General features: G+C 35.9%; 2 protein-coding genes across 6 annotated transcripts; one reads left to right on the top strand and one right to left on the bottom strand.

The window, feature by feature from the left end:
* Positions 4-2,203, top strand: LOC18607054 (sulfiredoxin, chloroplastic/mitochondrial). Of its 4 annotated transcripts, XR_001926695.1 has the most exons (6): positions 4-232; positions 447-619; positions 1,045-1,078; positions 1,260-1,353; positions 1,456-1,591; positions 1,785-2,203. XR_001926695.1 is itself a non-coding variant. In XM_018115697.1 (5 exons), exons 1-5 carry the CDS (start codon positions 163-165, stop codon positions 1,469-1,471), a joined length of 387 nt encoding a protein of 128 aa, XP_017971186.1. In that variant the 5' UTR covers positions 4-162; the 3' UTR covers positions 1,472-1,729. The 4 variants fall into 4 exon arrangements, 3 of the variants coding, with proteins under 3 accessions (XP_017971186.1, XP_017971188.1, XP_017971187.1); XM_018115697.1 differs by lacking the exon at positions 1,785-2,203 and having other exon boundaries at positions 1,456-1,729; XM_018115698.1 differs by having other exon boundaries at positions 93-232; positions 462-619; positions 1,456-1,827.
* Positions 2,564-16,602, bottom strand: LOC18607055 (protein NAP1). Of its 2 annotated transcripts, XM_007041024.2 has the most exons (24): positions 16,253-16,602; positions 15,362-15,803; positions 15,185-15,259; positions 14,801-14,881; positions 14,433-14,513; positions 14,181-14,263; positions 13,589-13,673; positions 12,680-12,805; positions 12,410-12,517; positions 11,710-11,754; positions 11,482-11,624; positions 10,509-10,641; positions 9,988-10,098; positions 9,128-9,206; positions 8,141-8,334; positions 7,448-7,593; positions 6,781-6,862; positions 6,588-6,698; positions 6,205-6,330; positions 5,984-6,123; positions 5,799-5,895; positions 4,476-5,467; positions 3,868-4,074; positions 2,947-3,442 (listed from the first exon to the last, which is right to left on the bottom strand). In XM_007041024.2, exons 2-24 carry the CDS (start codon positions 15,776-15,778, stop codon positions 2,947-2,949), a joined length of 4,158 nt encoding a protein of 1,385 aa, XP_007041086.2. In that variant the 5' UTR covers positions 15,779-15,803; positions 16,253-16,602. The 2 variants fall into 2 exon arrangements, with proteins under 2 accessions (XP_017971159.1, XP_007041086.2); XM_018115670.1 differs by lacking the exons at positions 15,185-15,259; positions 15,362-15,803; positions 16,253-16,602 and having other exon boundaries at positions 2,564-3,442; positions 14,433-14,524; positions 14,801-14,880.

Genomic DNA, 17,395 nt, shown 5'->3' on the forward strand with positions numbered 1-17,395 from the left:
GCACTTTAAAATCATACAAGTTTGAAAAAGTTCGTGTGGCTCTGATTAAAAGCACGTTTTTTTTTCCACGGATGGGTATTATCTCACACTTCACTACATATAACAAATCTTTCAAGATTGAATTTTTAGATTAAAGAACATACAGAGAAGGGCTGGACGAAAATGGCCAACTTCGTTCTGCAACTGCCAACCAGCAACTTGAGAAGCTTCTCTGTTTATGCTTCATCTAACGGTACCTTCCGTATTTCTGTTTTCTATGTTAAGAAAGATGGATTCTTTCTGCTTTTTCCAACATTTCTGCTAAGATTGTGTCTGCTCAAAAGTAATAGCCTTTGGATTACTGATATTGGCATGAAAGAATAAGTAGTACTACTTTTAATTCTATGAATTTATTATGTATTTTGTGATTGTATTTGATTGGATTCTTGCTTGGTTGAATGCTTGAGTTGAATGCAAACTAGGGGCTCCTATGGGTACTGGTTCACAAAGTGGGGGCCCTGTGATTTTGGAGCTTCCGCTTGATAAGATCAGGAGACCCCTGATGCGCACCAGAGCAAATGATCCAAACAAAGTCCAGGAACTCATGGACAGCATTCGAGAAATTGGACTTCAAGTACCTGTAAGCCTTTTCCATTTTCTTGTTTTTTGTAGTAAATGCAGTTGTTTTGAGTGCTTTAGATATGGTAGAACAGTCCTTGAATACTCTCATACTAGTTCCCAGATTATGAAGAATCACCTGGAAAATTTGATCTTTTAGTGTTATGATTTGTTTTGTCTCTGATTTTGAGTATAAGAACTCAAATCTTGACAAAATTGTTCACCAAAAGAGCATATCCAAATTGGTGACCATCTTTTTAAAAGATAAGAAGTCCACATTGACCCTGTATTTTAAGATGCAGAAAGCTTTGATAGTATAGATAGATGATATACTAGGATTTCCCCTTCAAATTTTCATGACTTATTATTTGTGCCTTGATCTTGTAATTCTTGAACTACTATTTGTTGAACTTAAAACCTTTTTTCTGATAATCAAATCAATTGCAGATTGATGTGCTCGAAGTTGAGGGAGTTTACTATGGTAATGTGCTTAATGTACTTTTATCTTGATTCTTCAACCTGCCAGTTCTTGGCTACTTCTAGTCCATGGATCCTAAATTGGAATACGTCAATATATCATTGGCTTCAATGTTTTTCTCTGTAGCTAATACCTTGGAGACTAGAACTTACCTTTCTCATTTCTGCACATCCCAATTGTACAGGTTTCTCCGGTTGTCATCGTTATGAGGCTCACCAGCGCCTTGGGCTCCCAACAATCCGTTGCAAAGTTCGACGTGGAACCAAAGAAACTCTCAGGTTTCGGTTTTCTCAGTTTTTGCTCGAGTCATAATCAGTCTGTTCTACCTTTCAACCTCAGTTGACAACCAAGTTTGTTTAAACTTTATCTTCATTTTGCAGGCATCATCTTCGCTGAGTGGTAGTATCTGCTTCTTAAAGTGCATACACAACTTTGATGATGTTAATCAGACAGTATATGCACTTCTCAGCTTTTTGCAAGTGCAGTATATTCTCAACCTATTTTATTCTTGTTCAGGTTTGTAGATTACCATGTAATCGATAGTAATATACAGTTTTTTATGAGTCTCGAATATAATTAGAATCATACCTCCAATGTTATGTTAAGTGATCATTAAATCGATGGCAGTGGATATATATAAGTTTAGTAGGTTAAGTAAAATAGCTAGTGTTTTGTTCCTGGCAAGTACCATTGATCCATGCTGTGACAGGAAAATTGGATTACCCTTTGAATGGCTGGAAACTGTTTGAACACTCCGCACCCAGACTTTCTTGGGAGCCTTGAGCTGAAAATTCAGTGGCCCTCTTTGCCTTCTGCATGCTGCTTTATTCATTGAAATTGATTAAATGTGTCCATGGATTGATTGACAGTAGTAAGGAATGGAGCAGAAGATTTGCTATCTATTAGTAAAGTTCTTTCCCTCAATGTATAAGACCTTAATTCTTGTTAGGAGCTTCAACCAAAAACTCTGAATCGATGCATAGGTACCCGTCTTGCAGCCACTCTGCAATGCTAAACGTGGTTGTGAAATCAGAATATGATGATGGAAAAAGCCTGAGGGATATCGCATTTGTTCTTGTAAGGGCTGGAATCGGAAATAACATCAAAAGCTTGCAAGCAATTCATCAACTTTTGACATTTTTTGTGTCACAGTTTTAAAAGAAAGTTATGAATTCCTCATTGATTGTTTGCTAGAGTGAGACGGAATATTTAAATGTTTCACTCCACCTTCGTCAACATAATGCGAGTCCCAATGAACCAAAACGAAAAATATTTGCAGGTTGATACAGACCCTAAATCATGATTAAAACTCCAGGTGATCAATGAACAACCAGATTTTGTATGTAAAACCACAGGTCGATATCATCAATATAAGATAAATGATTGATGAACAACCGGATTTTGTATCGAAAACCACATGTTTATATCATCAATATAAGATAAATGATACGATCATTCTGATGCAATGTTAGCTAGCTGGGGCAATAGTTACAAAAAGCAGAAATCAATCCACAGGGATATCCAGGAGAAGCTTTATTCTTTGGCAAATGTAGTGTTTTTTCTTTTACCTATATAGTTAGTTTTTTTTTTTTTTTTTTTGGTACAACTGGGAGCATTGCGGCTGAAACTAGGATCTGAACCAACTATTCAACCCCCATGAGCGAAAAGCACAGGCCTAGGTACACAAAACGATATGTAACATTTAACTTACAGGAAAAATAACAGTGTAATAAAAGTTGTGAAGTACATTTACATACACATTTTGCCAAAATTTGTGTGAGCTAACTCTAATTTTATGACCTAATCACTAATCGTTGACAAGAGACACATAATTTAGCCTTTATAATCCTTTCTTGATGCTGACCGTCATTCTACTTGTATGATATTGGACCAGACCTTGATACAGCAAACCTTGGCAGCGGACTGGGACCTGTGCTTCCCGAAGCCGATCCTTCAGGGTTCTTAACTTTACGGCTTGAACTGTAATCCAAAGGCCCAGACCGGCGAACGTTTCTATGTTTGTTTTCAGCACTTCGTAGGCTTCCACTTTCGGCATCATAAAGGTGCTCCTGGCTGTATGATGAAGATCCTTTAAAGTAACCTGAATCATTAGCACTATACTGTGGAGTCAAATCTCCACGGGGTTGCCTCATTACAGGGGATGCATGTGCCAATGATACAGAAGGTGAATGGCGTGGTGAAGCACTTAATAGTGCCAGTGGCATCAAAGGAGAATTTGCATAGTACTGGCTATATATTGAACGGAGAATAGCATAAGGAACGTGGGTCTCAAGAGAGCTTCTTGGAAGGTATGGTGAAATGTCAGAGAGTTGGTCAAGAAAAATAAGCTTGGCGACAAGATGAGATCTGCACATATTGATGGACAAACATCAACACTTTGCAACTACAGCATTAACAGGATATGCATACACATGAGATGTGAATAGTGGATTGTCATGGTTTTTTTAAAGTTACACATGTAATATCTCATCAAATTTAACAAATAAAGACCAGGGAGTACTAGAATTAGAACCAATCATTTAAACACTAAAACCCAATAGGTCAAATCCATGACAGTGACAATTTCCATGATGTTGACATGTTAACAGTTATTAATAAAATACTCGAGAAAATGTGAAATAACATGAGATTAGATAATTCTTTAAGAAATTAACGCAGACTTCAGAAGCATCAGTGCTTAAGCAAAGGTTAGTATAGGTCTCAAGTGGAAAATTTTACCATTAAAGAAAAAAAGGGCATGAAGGGACTGCACCAACATCAGTATCATTTACCTGTTAGCTTCGTTCCATGAATCTAGTACAATTCCTGCCGAGAATTTAACAAATAGTTGCATTGCTGCTTTTATACTGGCTTCTGCGGATACACGGATATCAGGATCCAAACTGTCACCGGCATGACCATTTGAGAGCAACTGTCTCTGGTGATGTTCACGTGCCAATCTAACATACTCACTTCCGGCTATAACAGCACTGATGCACCTGTCAAGTTCAAATTAAATAATTAGCACTCTGGTCAAACAGCATATTGCTAACCCCCTTATTTTACTACAATCCATATAGAAGCAATGCTTGAGCAGTAACAATCAAAAGTCTAATAGACAGTTTGTCTCCTGAATGACTTCATCAAGAAGCCTTAATTTTGACACAAACAACCAAAGCTGGTGTGCAGGCCAGGGTGTAGAATCTACATGAGGCGTATCTAAGTCCCTCATTTTAATTCTGAGAGATTTTGAACTGCAAACCAACAAGTCAATGTTGGGTTAGACATACTAGTTACTAGGCATTCAGTTCAGAACATGGCAATACTATGTTTTCTAGAACTCAAGGTCAACCCAAAACTATTTAAAAAAATGAAAAAAAAAATCAGAAAGGACACCCACCTTGCCAAGCCATGAATATTGTTGTTGAAACCCCCCGTGTCAACATTGAAGCCAGTCGTGTTCCAGATATTTGATGTCATGAAGGTGGCAAATAAATAAGGCAATAAGCTCCAGGACCCATCATTTGCACCTCCAACTTCTTCCAAAATCGACCTAACCCACTCAGAGTCATGATCACCAGCAAGCGCAACACTGTTTGCTACCCCCCTCATTCTTCTGATTTCCCGCTTTTCAGGTATTTCTTCAGGTATGTGCTTAACTACCCCAGCAAGCAATGAATAAATCAAGGGTGCACCTTCTTCGAGCACTGCTCCAGCAGCTTCAGCTAAAAGTTTATCAAAAGCCAATGCTTGTCCTGCCTCAATACAAAAACCAATTATTGTGTCCAAATCCACAATTTGCTTCAAACAAGCTTCTCTTTCTATCCTGTCACCAGAATGCATGCTGCCAGCAACTGCTTCTAACAACTCACGATTTGACCGCAATGATGTGTCAATGCAATTCAACAGGGCAGCAGTATGTTCTTTCATCATCCTATCTAGTCTGTCAACTCCATAACCACCAAATATACGAACGAAGGCCTGCAATTCTCTAAGATCAGTGACTGACTCAGCAAAATATCCACCAACTGGCCTCGTGCTTTTGAAGCATTTGTGCATGGGTGTAAACAGAATTCCAGCACCGGACATATCCTTCACAATGTTTTCTATGTACCAGTTGCAGACAACTTCAGTGGCTGATCCAGTATGTTGCTCTGCTGGTTTATCAAATACGTGCAGAGAAGAAATTGGTCCAGAAAAGGTCTCTGAAAGTAAAACTTCTCGAATTCCTTGAGTTAGATCCATGCTAATGTGCTGTTCTGCTAGATGGACTATATTCATGTGTCTGCGGATCAGTGATTCTAGAATAGAAGGCCTTTGAAGATCATTATCAGTTTTTAGTACTGTAAGTAATCTCCTTCTGAAGTTGCCAAGGATGCATTCCCTCATGTACTGCACATATGATGAGAATATTAAAACCATAACACATGAACACCAAATGGCCTGCTATGAATATTTGACCACAGATGAATCTACCACATCAAGAAAAATAAGCAAGATAATCTTGCTTTCAACTAATATGTTAAATAGCGGCTTAAATAAAGAAAACCTAATAAGTTAAACCCCAATTTACCAAGAAAGTTAGCAGAATAAAATAGCCAACTCAGAACCTATCAGTAGGACTGCAAATGAAATGGAAACGTATTCTAGGAAACCAATAGGCCAGGCTCACATTTAACCGCTGCTACATAAAAGGGCCAGAAACAGATTTAGCAAGACTCACCTCCCTCAGAACAAAGACATGGTTCAGAACACATATAGGCTCCATATCATTCAAAACTGAACACAAATTGGTCAACCTCTGCATTGCAGCCTCCAACCTAGAATAAAACAAAAGTTGTCACTATTGACTGTACCGACTGCATACAATTTCAGCAAAGGAAAGAAAAGTTCATGCAAGTGCCTTACATTTTAATAGAATTGTTATTCTCTGGATAACTTTCATGGCCTGGCAAAGGATAGCCAACTGCTCCTTTTGGGGATTTTGCCGAAGGAATCGAAGCTCTGGATGCATTATTCAAATAAGATGCTGCTTGCTCTGGAAGAAGCTGAGATTACTTGAAACATTAGGTTTATAAAATGTTAAATATCTTCAATTAGTTACACTGGAATATGGATTCAATATGAACCTGCATCTCCAAAGCCCCAAATCCACCTTCAGAATCAAGGATATTAATTAAACCTTCCAATCCTCCCATGATTGATTCAATGAGAGACTCAACATATAGGACTGCATCTCGCTCAATTTTCGTCACCTGATTATGGTTAAATACAAGCACAAATCAGGTTTCCCATTTTTATATTTCCATCTGATGAGAGGGAAAAACAAAAGTGGTACTGCAGATTGAGCATAAATAATCTCAAAACAATATGTTGTCATAAGTCATAACTTGTCAGAAGAAGGGTAAATACAATGTGTAGATTTTGTGCAACCGCTAGAAAAATGGGGGATGAAAGACTATGAAATGGGGGGAGTGGGGTGTTTCATGCTGATGTTTAATTAAATCATTACCTCCTCTGGAACAATTCGAGATGCACACTCTGGAAAACTACCAGCAACACCAAGCCATGCACAGCAATGTTGCGGACGCCCCTCTGGTCCAAACATAGTGTTCCTAAAGACCTATTACGACAAGTATACAGAAGTCACTATTGCATGCAAGCTATTTCCAACAGAAAGAACAGGAAAGAGTTTCAAAGCATACTGCTGTAAGATGCTGATGGTAGAAATACAGCTTTTTGAGACTACCATGCATTGACAATTGAGACTCTAGTTCATCAACACATCTGCATTGAGACAGATCCACACAATTATCATTGTTTTCTTTTACATAACAAAAGTATATGACTTTGTTTAGCAAGTGTTAGACTGCTATGCTTTTAATTTTTAAAGAAAAAAATGAAATGAATACATAGTTTTACTTAACGGAATTTCTGAATCAGACAAAACGATGACTTTAAAGCATAAGTTTTGTTTTGGAAGGAATGAGAAAACTGGACATGCAGGTTTATCTTGAACTCTATCAATTGCTCCATTCATGAAGACCTTCAAATATCAATTATTTGAGATACAATATATTATGAGCTGTGATATGTGAAAATTTCTCCCTAGTAACAGCTGCAATGCTGGAGTATCATCATTCTAAGCATCTGTGAACACATGCCACAACAGCCACTCATAAATAAAATAATGCTCCCCAATACGCAAAACAAACAATACTGTATAATTCCACCTTTCAAAATAAATTGTTCCCTAAGATCAAATCAAGTTTATTTTAACATTTCACAATACATATTGACTGCAGTTGAATAGATTTGGATGAGTTATTGCAATAAAAGCCAGACAAATCATGTCAATCAAAGTCAGGGCACCTGGACCAATTGTATGCTGCATTTCCTTCTGATAGCAACCCTTCCTTTCCGGTAGAGACAGTAGCTTTCTCCAAATGTCTTATGTTTATAGATGATCGGGCAGATGTAACAATCATCAATATAGACAACCAATCTTTACGGAACTCCTGGTTAAGAATCATGTATGATTTCCAATTAGGCATACCATCATAAACATGCCGCTTCTAAATGCATTCTGACAACAGTAAAATGAAGTGATAACAGAAGCAATGAAGAATATTTCTAAAACTAACTCTCATCAAATGGGTAAAACAGTTGTCAAGCACATGTACATTAGAGAACAAAGGTATTTAAATGACACAGAATAAGTTCATTGCCCAAGGTTCCCACAGTAAAAAGGAACGAGTACAAGAGAACATAGTTTTCAGAGTTAATGGCCAATAAAACATGGCGCACATATTTGTGGACCAAATGGATGCATAAGTTGGAATCATAACACAAATAAAGTATGTATGTATATTACATTTTATATATAAACAATTCCCTGTGGCTTCATATGTCATTAACTATGAACAAATGCTACATGACTAAAGTGACTACTTAACCTAATACTAGCTTCACAAGCAATAACTCAGCTATTCTAATTATTATTTAGTATAAATTTATTCGTTCATCCTTAAAAGGGAAAAATAAGTGGCTTTTTAGATTCCTTACAGATAGGTCACATGTGATTGCAGAAATATTTTCACCCTGTGGCTTGGGTATATTCTCAAGGTGCTGGACGATCTGCTGAAAGAGTGTTTTCAAGGTTGCATCAAGATCAAGAGCCACCATTCCAGGAGTTCCCAGCAGAAACCGGATTCTACCAGCACAGGAAGAGAGATATGATAATGCATAACCTCGAATTGCTGCATCAAAAGATGTAAAATCTTTAAAATATAGTTCACTTATGTGTGAAGTTTTTCTTGCAGTAATAGAACAGCATAGTATAATATTTGCGCAGCATGTGACTATCATTATAGCAGTGAAAGGAACTAGAGATAGATAACTGCATCATTTGCCATAGCATCAGCATTTACAGTCACTATATTTGGAAGATTTTACCTCAATAACCGGGAGTAGAGATCTAGATTTTTGCTACTAAATTGGAAAGAAAAATTTTTTTATGAGGATATGAAAAAGGAGGTTTCTTGCTAAAAAAAACAAAGTAGATACACTGAAAGCTTTTAGCTATCATTTACAGTCACTATATTTGGACGATTTTACCTCAGTAAGAAAGTAGACCTACTTTGATCTAGATTTTTGCTATTAGACTTTTTATTGGAAAGTAATTTTTTTTCTGAGGAAATGAAAAAGTAGGTTTCTTGCTAGACAAAAGGCAGATGAATTGGAAGCTTTTAGCTATCATTTAGGCCTCCTTGATAGGTTTATGATGTCATAGAGCAGACTCCTGCCTTCTTTTCCATGCTCCCCCTTTTTAAGGGCATGTGTTTCATTCACTCCTTAAAAGATGCCTTTACCATCCTTCAACATTTGACACAAGGAAGGCCAACATCTTAAAGGTTTAACATTCTTCTAGACACATACTCAGAGATCTATTTATATCTATCTACTTATAATATGCATCTTCCATACTAAAAGTAAACTTCATTTATTCACCTTCATTAAATGCTAGTTTGTTTACATCAAAAAAGAGACTACCTGCAATATACTTGCGCACTAGACAGCATAAATGGTCCATTCCATCCAACAAGAACCCGATAGTTGGATCATTTGGATCCTGCAACAAAATCATTTCTGTCCAAGTTAAGCACCTTATTATGTTATCTTAATCACAAAGAGGCCTTTAGAAATAATATAATTCAATTTGTTCAATCATTCAAAAGAAGCTGGAAAAAAGAATACAACACAAAAGGAAAATGTTAGCACATCAAATAATCCCTTAGTTTGCAAGCGATTCACACATGGGAAGTATAAACTAAATCAACATATCTGATTGGTTGCTGGCAGTTTATTGTTAACAGTTTCATTGTGGTTCCTATTTTATTGTTAATGGTAGTTTTCCATTTCATGTTGTTGGAGGTTGTGTCTCCACCCTATTTTATTGTTAGTGGTAGTTTTCTATTTCATGTTATTGGAGGTTGTGTCTCCACCTTTCCACTTTCTTGCTTTAAGGGTGGTTATTCCACCAAGCTGTAGTTAAAAAGGAGTGAAGTTAATAAAAGAGGTTGTTCAGAATCTATTCAAGTTTTTGAGTACTTAAAACTCAAGAGATCTGCATGTTCCCTCTAACGAGCCAGCACTACAAACATAGGTCAAAAAAAGAAACCTTCAACCCAAGCACCTAGCGTACCTCAAACTAAACCAAACCCTTCAACACACCGTCCCATTACTCGATCCGTTTCAAGGGACCGTATCAGAAAAACAAACAACAAAGTAGAACCAACATTGAAACATTAAGACTAGGGCAAAAACAAGGAAAAGAAAAGGAAACAACCTAGAAAGCCAAAATATCTTCAAGGTAACAGTTTAGTGACATAAAGACCACAAACATTACTTACTATGTCAACTGGAACCAGCCGAGCACCTTTTGATTTTGATGATGCAATTCCTACATGTTGAAAATACCAAATAACCTCACATTGAGCCAACGCCAATGCAGAAAAAACCATCTGGGAGGAAGAAAAAAATTATTAGACAACACATCGAGAAGAAGAATAATTATATTTCTATAATTTATACAAATAAATGTGTTAGTTTTAGGACAATAAATTAAGATGGTTGTGAGAGTAAGGTGTTAGATTATCCTCTTCATGAAGCATGGAAATACATATAAATTGAAACAATGCCAATAAAAGCTGCCTCACTGATAACAACTTTGGGTAATGGATGTCAACAGCATTACTATTCCCAACCAGTCAGAAAGTTACAAGAAACATTATTTTCCAGGTCTCAAGAGCTTATTTGGAAGGAGAATCATTTGAGTATGTGGAAAGGAAAAAAGCTGTAGAAAGCTAGAAGCAAACTAGGATAAAACTTTAAAAAGGAAAGGATTCTTAAAAGAGCCTCGCACCAATCATACCTGAATGTTTGGAGCCAATAAACTTGGTTGATCAGTGAAAAAGAGCACCATCCTTCCAATTTCTTGCTTTAACAGTATTCTCCTCTCACGGTGTATAGCATCACATGATACCAATGCTTGCTCATGTACTTCACTGAAACCATAAACCAATTTAGCATATCATATTAAGGCTGAAGATGGCATGAAGATCAGAAAACACAGAAAACAATAGCTTTAAAATGCTATGGTAATTATCAAGGATATTTATTAAGTGCCTGAAAACAAAGAGAGAGTGAATGTTTTCATGCCTTGAAATTCTTGGGATTGCTGATATTATATGGATCAACACAATTCACAGTCTTCCCAGTGATCATATATAGGTTTACATATTGGATTTTAAGCTAAGTCTTCTGTACTTCTCTGTGTCTTTCTGATTTCTATTAGTCATCATGCTCAAGGACTTGCACCAATTATTAGAACTATGAACTGTAATCTAAAACAACATGAATGGCAAAGGACACACTTCTATTCCCGTTCCCTCTACAGCTGTACTTTCCTCTCTTTTTCCCAACGTATACTAACTTTCTGTGAACTTGCAATGTGATTTTAAACATGGCATTACCAAGAACTTGATTTTCGGTTTCCCTATGAACTTGATCTTCAACCAAGTACACATTTACATGACATTTTTAAGAACTTGACTTTTGTGTCCCTCTCACTTCCAAATTCGTGAGGGGAGCTATAATGGTAAAACCGCAGGACCTATTTAGTCCTCCACGTTGAAAATCCAATGACAATTTAACAAAATTCTCCAGCATAATTATACATATAGAAGGTTAGAACATGCCAATTAAATAAATAAAGCTACAAAACAATGATGTCACCGGGAATAAAGAAAAATTATCAAAATGATAAGTTATCCCTCTGCAATTTTTAATCACAGCTCATAATAATAAAATGTGAATATAGTTCAGGTCCTGGCACTCAGACATACCTTATCATTTTCTCAACTTGTTTGGCCACACTATATTCCAAATCTGCTTCTTTTTGTTTGGTCCGCCCTGATTTTGCCATCTTCTTTGACTCTAATATCCGAGGCAAAACATATAACTGATAATCCTCATGCAATAGAACATACTGCATGCCCAAAATTGCAAGAAGAGTCAGCTAATAAAATTTAAAAATAAGAAATATAGGTTCAACATCAGACAGTAAAACTTACCTCATCCCTGAATAATGTAAGAACTAAATTTTCCTTCAGTACAACCTGAAGACCATTAGACCATTAGGGAAATATAAGCAAAACAGAAGGACAGAAAAAGGAATAAATGAAATTAAAATAGGTGCTTAGAAAAATGAAAAAGTCAGAAAATTATAACAGCCAATCACTTTCCAGCAGAATAATCCAAAACTCAAAAAGGTGTACAGATAGTTTTACTAAGATTTCAATATGTCTAAACTCATCCTTCTCAGCTGTATGATATGAATAACTTATTCGCTAGTATATGCCAGGAAAAATTATATTCAGATGATAATTATTTCAAAAAAAAGAAGCCAAATTACATGAGTCATAATACAGGTCCATGTCCAGAGAACCCCACGCGGCTGCCCTTATGCTCCTTGCATAAGGGAAAATACTACTGTTATTGCTTTAATGAAGAGATGTTGAGATTAACCAATCGTTAAAGTGGTTGAGGTACCATTTTTAGGAAATATTTTGGTTTATATCAATCAACACATTGTTAATGCTATATGTTAATAATCCAATTTTATAAGATTTTGCTATGAAAATGCTATTAAAAAGAAAGGATCAGTTGTATCGATATTTGTTCTCTTGCCCATTAGTATACATTCCAATCTGAACTGCAAACTTGTTAGCACAATAAGAGACAAAAGAACCAAATGAATTATCAGGTGGTTACCAGAGCTATATCAATGCTAGTGACACGAAGCAGCTCATCAGGACAAACTAGATACCCAAGTAACACCCACTCCCTATAAGCAGTAACATTTGCCAGATCTTGGGCTCTCTGCAGTATTGATAATGATGTCAGATATGCAATTGCATTAAACACTGTATTTGATAGGAAAAAGAAAATTCAAAATTGCTAAAATGATATAGAACAGGAATTATCTGGAAAGTTCAAGCATCTTAAAATATCTCAAATTCTTTCCAAAATAACAGTATTTACCATCGGATGAGCAGAATTTGTAAGAATGTCTGGATATCGAGGATGATATGGACTTAAAAATCCCTCATTTCTCAGCTTCCTTGTGTCTGTGGATAGGAAAATAATAGGACCCACAGCCTCTAAAACCTGGAAATACAGATTGGAAGAATCAACCTAATTATCTCCAACATAAAGACACGCAACTCTTGAAGTTGAAGCTTTTGGAAAGATAAAGTTCTGCAACAATCATTTAACATTTAAGCGATATGAGCCACCACAACACATAAAACTAGACAAAAGCTTTCAATGTAGTGGCATTTATATATGTAGTAGAATTTTATAAAAAGATAATCCTATATTAGAAACTTATGTCCCTACTTACAACTTCCAAGCACCATTTCAGGCATTGTTAATATTTTTTGTTCCTTATGGATAGCTGTTATAAACATTTACATCAAATAGAATCCTTGCTACAAATATGGGTTACATGGAGATGGTGACCTAACATCCACAATCTTAAAAAAGTAGAATGATCTTTACTACCAGAATTTTAATAAGATGGTTGACTAATTTTTTCATCATTTCCAAAAGAAAAAAATAGCAACCACTTTTGAAAGAAATAGATTGGAATTTGATAAGAGACAAATCAATATAGATAATGAAAAAAGCAAAAAGGCAGGGGGAGATTTCCTCACTACGTGGGCAGGCCCACTTTCAGAAATCCATGCCAGCAGCTAATACTTTTTAAAACTAGAAGAAAACTTCTGGCTACAACACAAGGATACTACAAAGAATATACTTAGACAAAATGGAGCAGAAACATAATAAACAATGGTTATCTACTTATCTTGTTAAACATCAAAAATAAATGTAAAAGAAAACGAGGTACATTGAAAAAATCATGTTCATAAGAAAAAGCATGAAAACAACCTCTCCAATACGTGGGCTGACAAAATTGAGATCTTCTTGTAAACCTTTCAATGGTGGATCATAAGAATCTATGAATTGAACCAACCTGAAATTCAGGGAAAGAAAATTACCTGTGTTACTTGCAAATAAGCAAGAATAAGAATCATATGCAAATTGCCTTTAAAGAAGATTCAAGTAAAAGAAGTATTAACCAGATAATTATGACTTAGCATAAAAGAGGAGAGGAACTTTGGTGAATACTAAAGAAGATGATTTTTCCCGCATAATAAATATCATGTGTTAAACAAACTAACTAAATAACCAGCATTAGGGCATAAATACTAACTCGATAGTAAATCTTTTAAACTCATGTCTTTATACAGCATTTCCTTAAAGCTCAAGTCCTCTAATCACAGCAGCAAAATAGATAAAAGAAAATGTATGTTTTTATATCAAAAGTAGCAATAAAGTGATACCCTCTAAACTCCCAGAGAAAAAAAAAGAAGGAAATATCCCTCAAGCATTTACGTATACTGGCTAGAAATCAATTACATGTATTGCAACATACTTAGAAGCACACTGCATGGTTAAAAGGTGGTGATTGAGTTCATACCGATGATAAAAATCACAGTCCCTGTCATTTCTTGACATGGCATGCAAAAGATTATACACTTGCAGCATCATTTTCCTTGGTAACTGTTATTAAGGCATCAATTCCAAGGCATCAGTGAAACCACAGCGACAAGTTTTTGCATACAAATACTTGTTTAAGAAAATAGCTACAGGTTCTCAAATAAGTAATATCGATTCTCTGGCTCATGCACACTTGTGTGTGTGCGCAAGGAGACTTAGCGAAAACACTTACCTTCTCAGCTAAAAGATTGACACGAACAAAGGAACAGAAGAGATCCATAAATGCATGTAGTATAAGGGAATTTTGATGAGGCTGCAAAAAGACTGTACCAAGTTACTAGAGATATAATACAGAAAAAAAGTCATCATTTTTTCCAACTTCACCTGGATAACAAAATATGAAGACTTTTCAAACAAATGAGGAAGGATACAACAAAAGCCTATTAGCAGGACCTAGTTAGATTAGATTCATTTTAGGACTCATGTCACTTTATTTCACACCTCCTATAAGGTCAAACACCAAAATGCAGGTGGACCAAGTCAGGTATTTTTTAAAACCAACAAAAAACTTGCAATATAGAAGATTGAGTTCAAACTTACCAGCAAGGTGATAACTGTACTACTCAGGTCCAATATGAGTCTCAAAGCTTGTTCTCGGAATTCCATCAAATCAAGAAGTAGCTAATCCACGGAAAACAAATCAATCACTATTACAAGTATGCAAGAAATGACCATATTAATCATCTAATTATACATAAAAAAGAAACCTAACAATATATTTGAAGACCAAGAAAGTTAACGTTACCCAGTCTATATTACTAATAAGATGCCAGCAAGGCGGTATGTAACTGAAATTATGCACTGACACATATAGGAACATGGCTGTGAAACTAGGAAGTGAATGAAACTTTGACAGGTTATAAACGCCTTTATGATAATATAAAAGTAGGATTATCTTTTGCAGGGCAGCAAGAAACTCCTCACCCGAACCCACAGTTCCAAACTCTGCAAATGAACTTCTGCACTATCACTCAAAGCATCCAAACCAGCCTTATCAACCTACACCAACGTTTACCAAGACAATAGAAAAGTCTGATACTCAGCAATAGAAAAGAGCCACCAAACTTCAATGTATACCAACATGTAAAATTCAATTCTTACACGCTCAAGTTGCAATTTGCTGAAGTGCTCTGGGAACTTTTTCGAGAGCAATATACAAATCCTTGGATGGTTGGGAAACACACCCGCTTTCCAAAATGCTTCTGAAAATGCATGACCTATAGGATCCGGGTAGTCCAAGATTTGGTTTAATCTATACATTTTGGCCATGAGGCCTTCTGCAACTTCAATTAGTTGCCCTACCCACTGCATGTTCAAGCCCTTATGGGATCCACCACCCAAACTCTGGACCTGTCCGTCTGAATTCATGTATCTAGAGCTCGTAGATGTCATAGAAGAAGTGGTGTCAGGACCCAAGTATTCAGTCCACCTTGATGGACCCTCCCATTCCCTCGATCTCCCAGTCGTAGGTGATAAGGATAAATCTTGGGAGAAATAATGTTGCCGCGACTTCGCCATGAACAAATCAAGTCACTCAAAATTACTGCAAATGGAAGCTCGAATTAAGACCATAATTGTAAATAGTCCCACTACCTGCACTGTAAATATCTTCTTTACTCTTTTTCTTTTCACCTCATTCAATGTAAAGTGAAGAATCCAATGCCTTAATTCAGCCCAAAATGAAGAAAGGGAAAACACTAGTAGCAGAATAGTTGTAGCTTTTAATCTTCCAAATTACCCAATTACCCATTTATCAAAGGTTTGGATGTACCAACTTTCCCTTTACTAACCACACACATGCTTAAGGAAGAAAATGAAGTAGAAAGACACATGTACTTCAAATTCAAAGTTAAAAAAACCGAATAATTTTGGTTTTGGTTGGCGTAGAGCAAATTTCAAAACAAAACAAAACAAAATTAAAAAAGATCCCATCAAGGAAAAACCAAAACTACCCAAAATTAAAAAAGCGTGGCGAGTTGACAAGAATTTTACCACAGCATTTGATTGAAGCTCAGCGGTGCTTCTTCTTTACCACATTTTGTGAAGAAACCAGACACAAGGTCACAGCAACAAACAAACTCTTTCTTGAGAAGGAAACCAAGAGAAAGTAAAGTTGGGGTTAGGCTTGAAAAGAGAGGGTTTCTTTCTTGGTCTTTAAAGAGCTTCGAGTCCAGATCTGAGAGAGACAAAGAGAGAGAGAAATGGTTACTCGGTAGTTGGTTTCTTTTTGTTGTTTATGAAGGTAGCAGAGCTGGAATTCTTGAATCCTGAAGAAAATGATTTTTCCCAATTTGAGTGGAACTTTTAGAAGGTTCCGCGACCTTTTATTTTCTCTTTCGGATTTCTTTTCCTTTCTTTCCTTGTCCTTTTCTTTTTCTTTTCTGGTAACAGCAAATATAAATGCATTGCACGTATATAGCAGCAGTGCGTAGTCGGCACAGAAGAGAAATTTACGGTTACTCATGACGTGGCGGCCTTTTATTTGCCAAGAAAAATCTTACTCGGCGAGTATTTACATGCTGTAAACTTCATCCGGTTATAGTTATTAGTTAATTAGGTTTTCAAGGCATGGAGTATTAAAGGTCACATATCTTAATCGGATCATATAAATATAAAATATTAATAATCTAAATATGATACAATGTAATAAATATAAATATGATCTAATTAATTAAATTTATTATAATTTAAATATATATAAATATATTATAAAACACGTCACGATTACTATAATTATTAATTTTTATTCAACACAACACTATTTAATTAATTATGACAAGAAATAAAACAAGGGGTCAATTATATGCAAATTAATCACAAAAAATCTACCAGAAAATATACGAAGATGGTAGGGGCATGAGTAGTTGATTAAATCCCAAGCGTATCAGTGGAGCACATGAATTTGGTAGGTCCGCTCCTTTCAATATAATTTTATAAACATTATTATTTTTACAATTATATATAAAATATAGTTTGACTTTCTGTTTAGTGGGAGGAGTTAAGCAGTGCGTATAATAGAAGGATTAGGTCATTTCGGCTATGAGGAGGCCGACATACTTGGCTTCGACATTAAGCCACCATCATTATCCTTTTTTTTACTGTTAATTATGACTGTACGAATGGATCCATTAATAA

Source organism: Theobroma cacao, chromosome 2 (assembly GCF_000208745.1).
Source record: "Theobroma cacao cultivar B97-61/B2 chromosome 2, Criollo_cocoa_genome_V2, whole genome shotgun sequence".
Classification (NCBI taxonomy): Eukaryota; Viridiplantae; Streptophyta; class Magnoliopsida; order Malvales; family Malvaceae; genus Theobroma; species Theobroma cacao.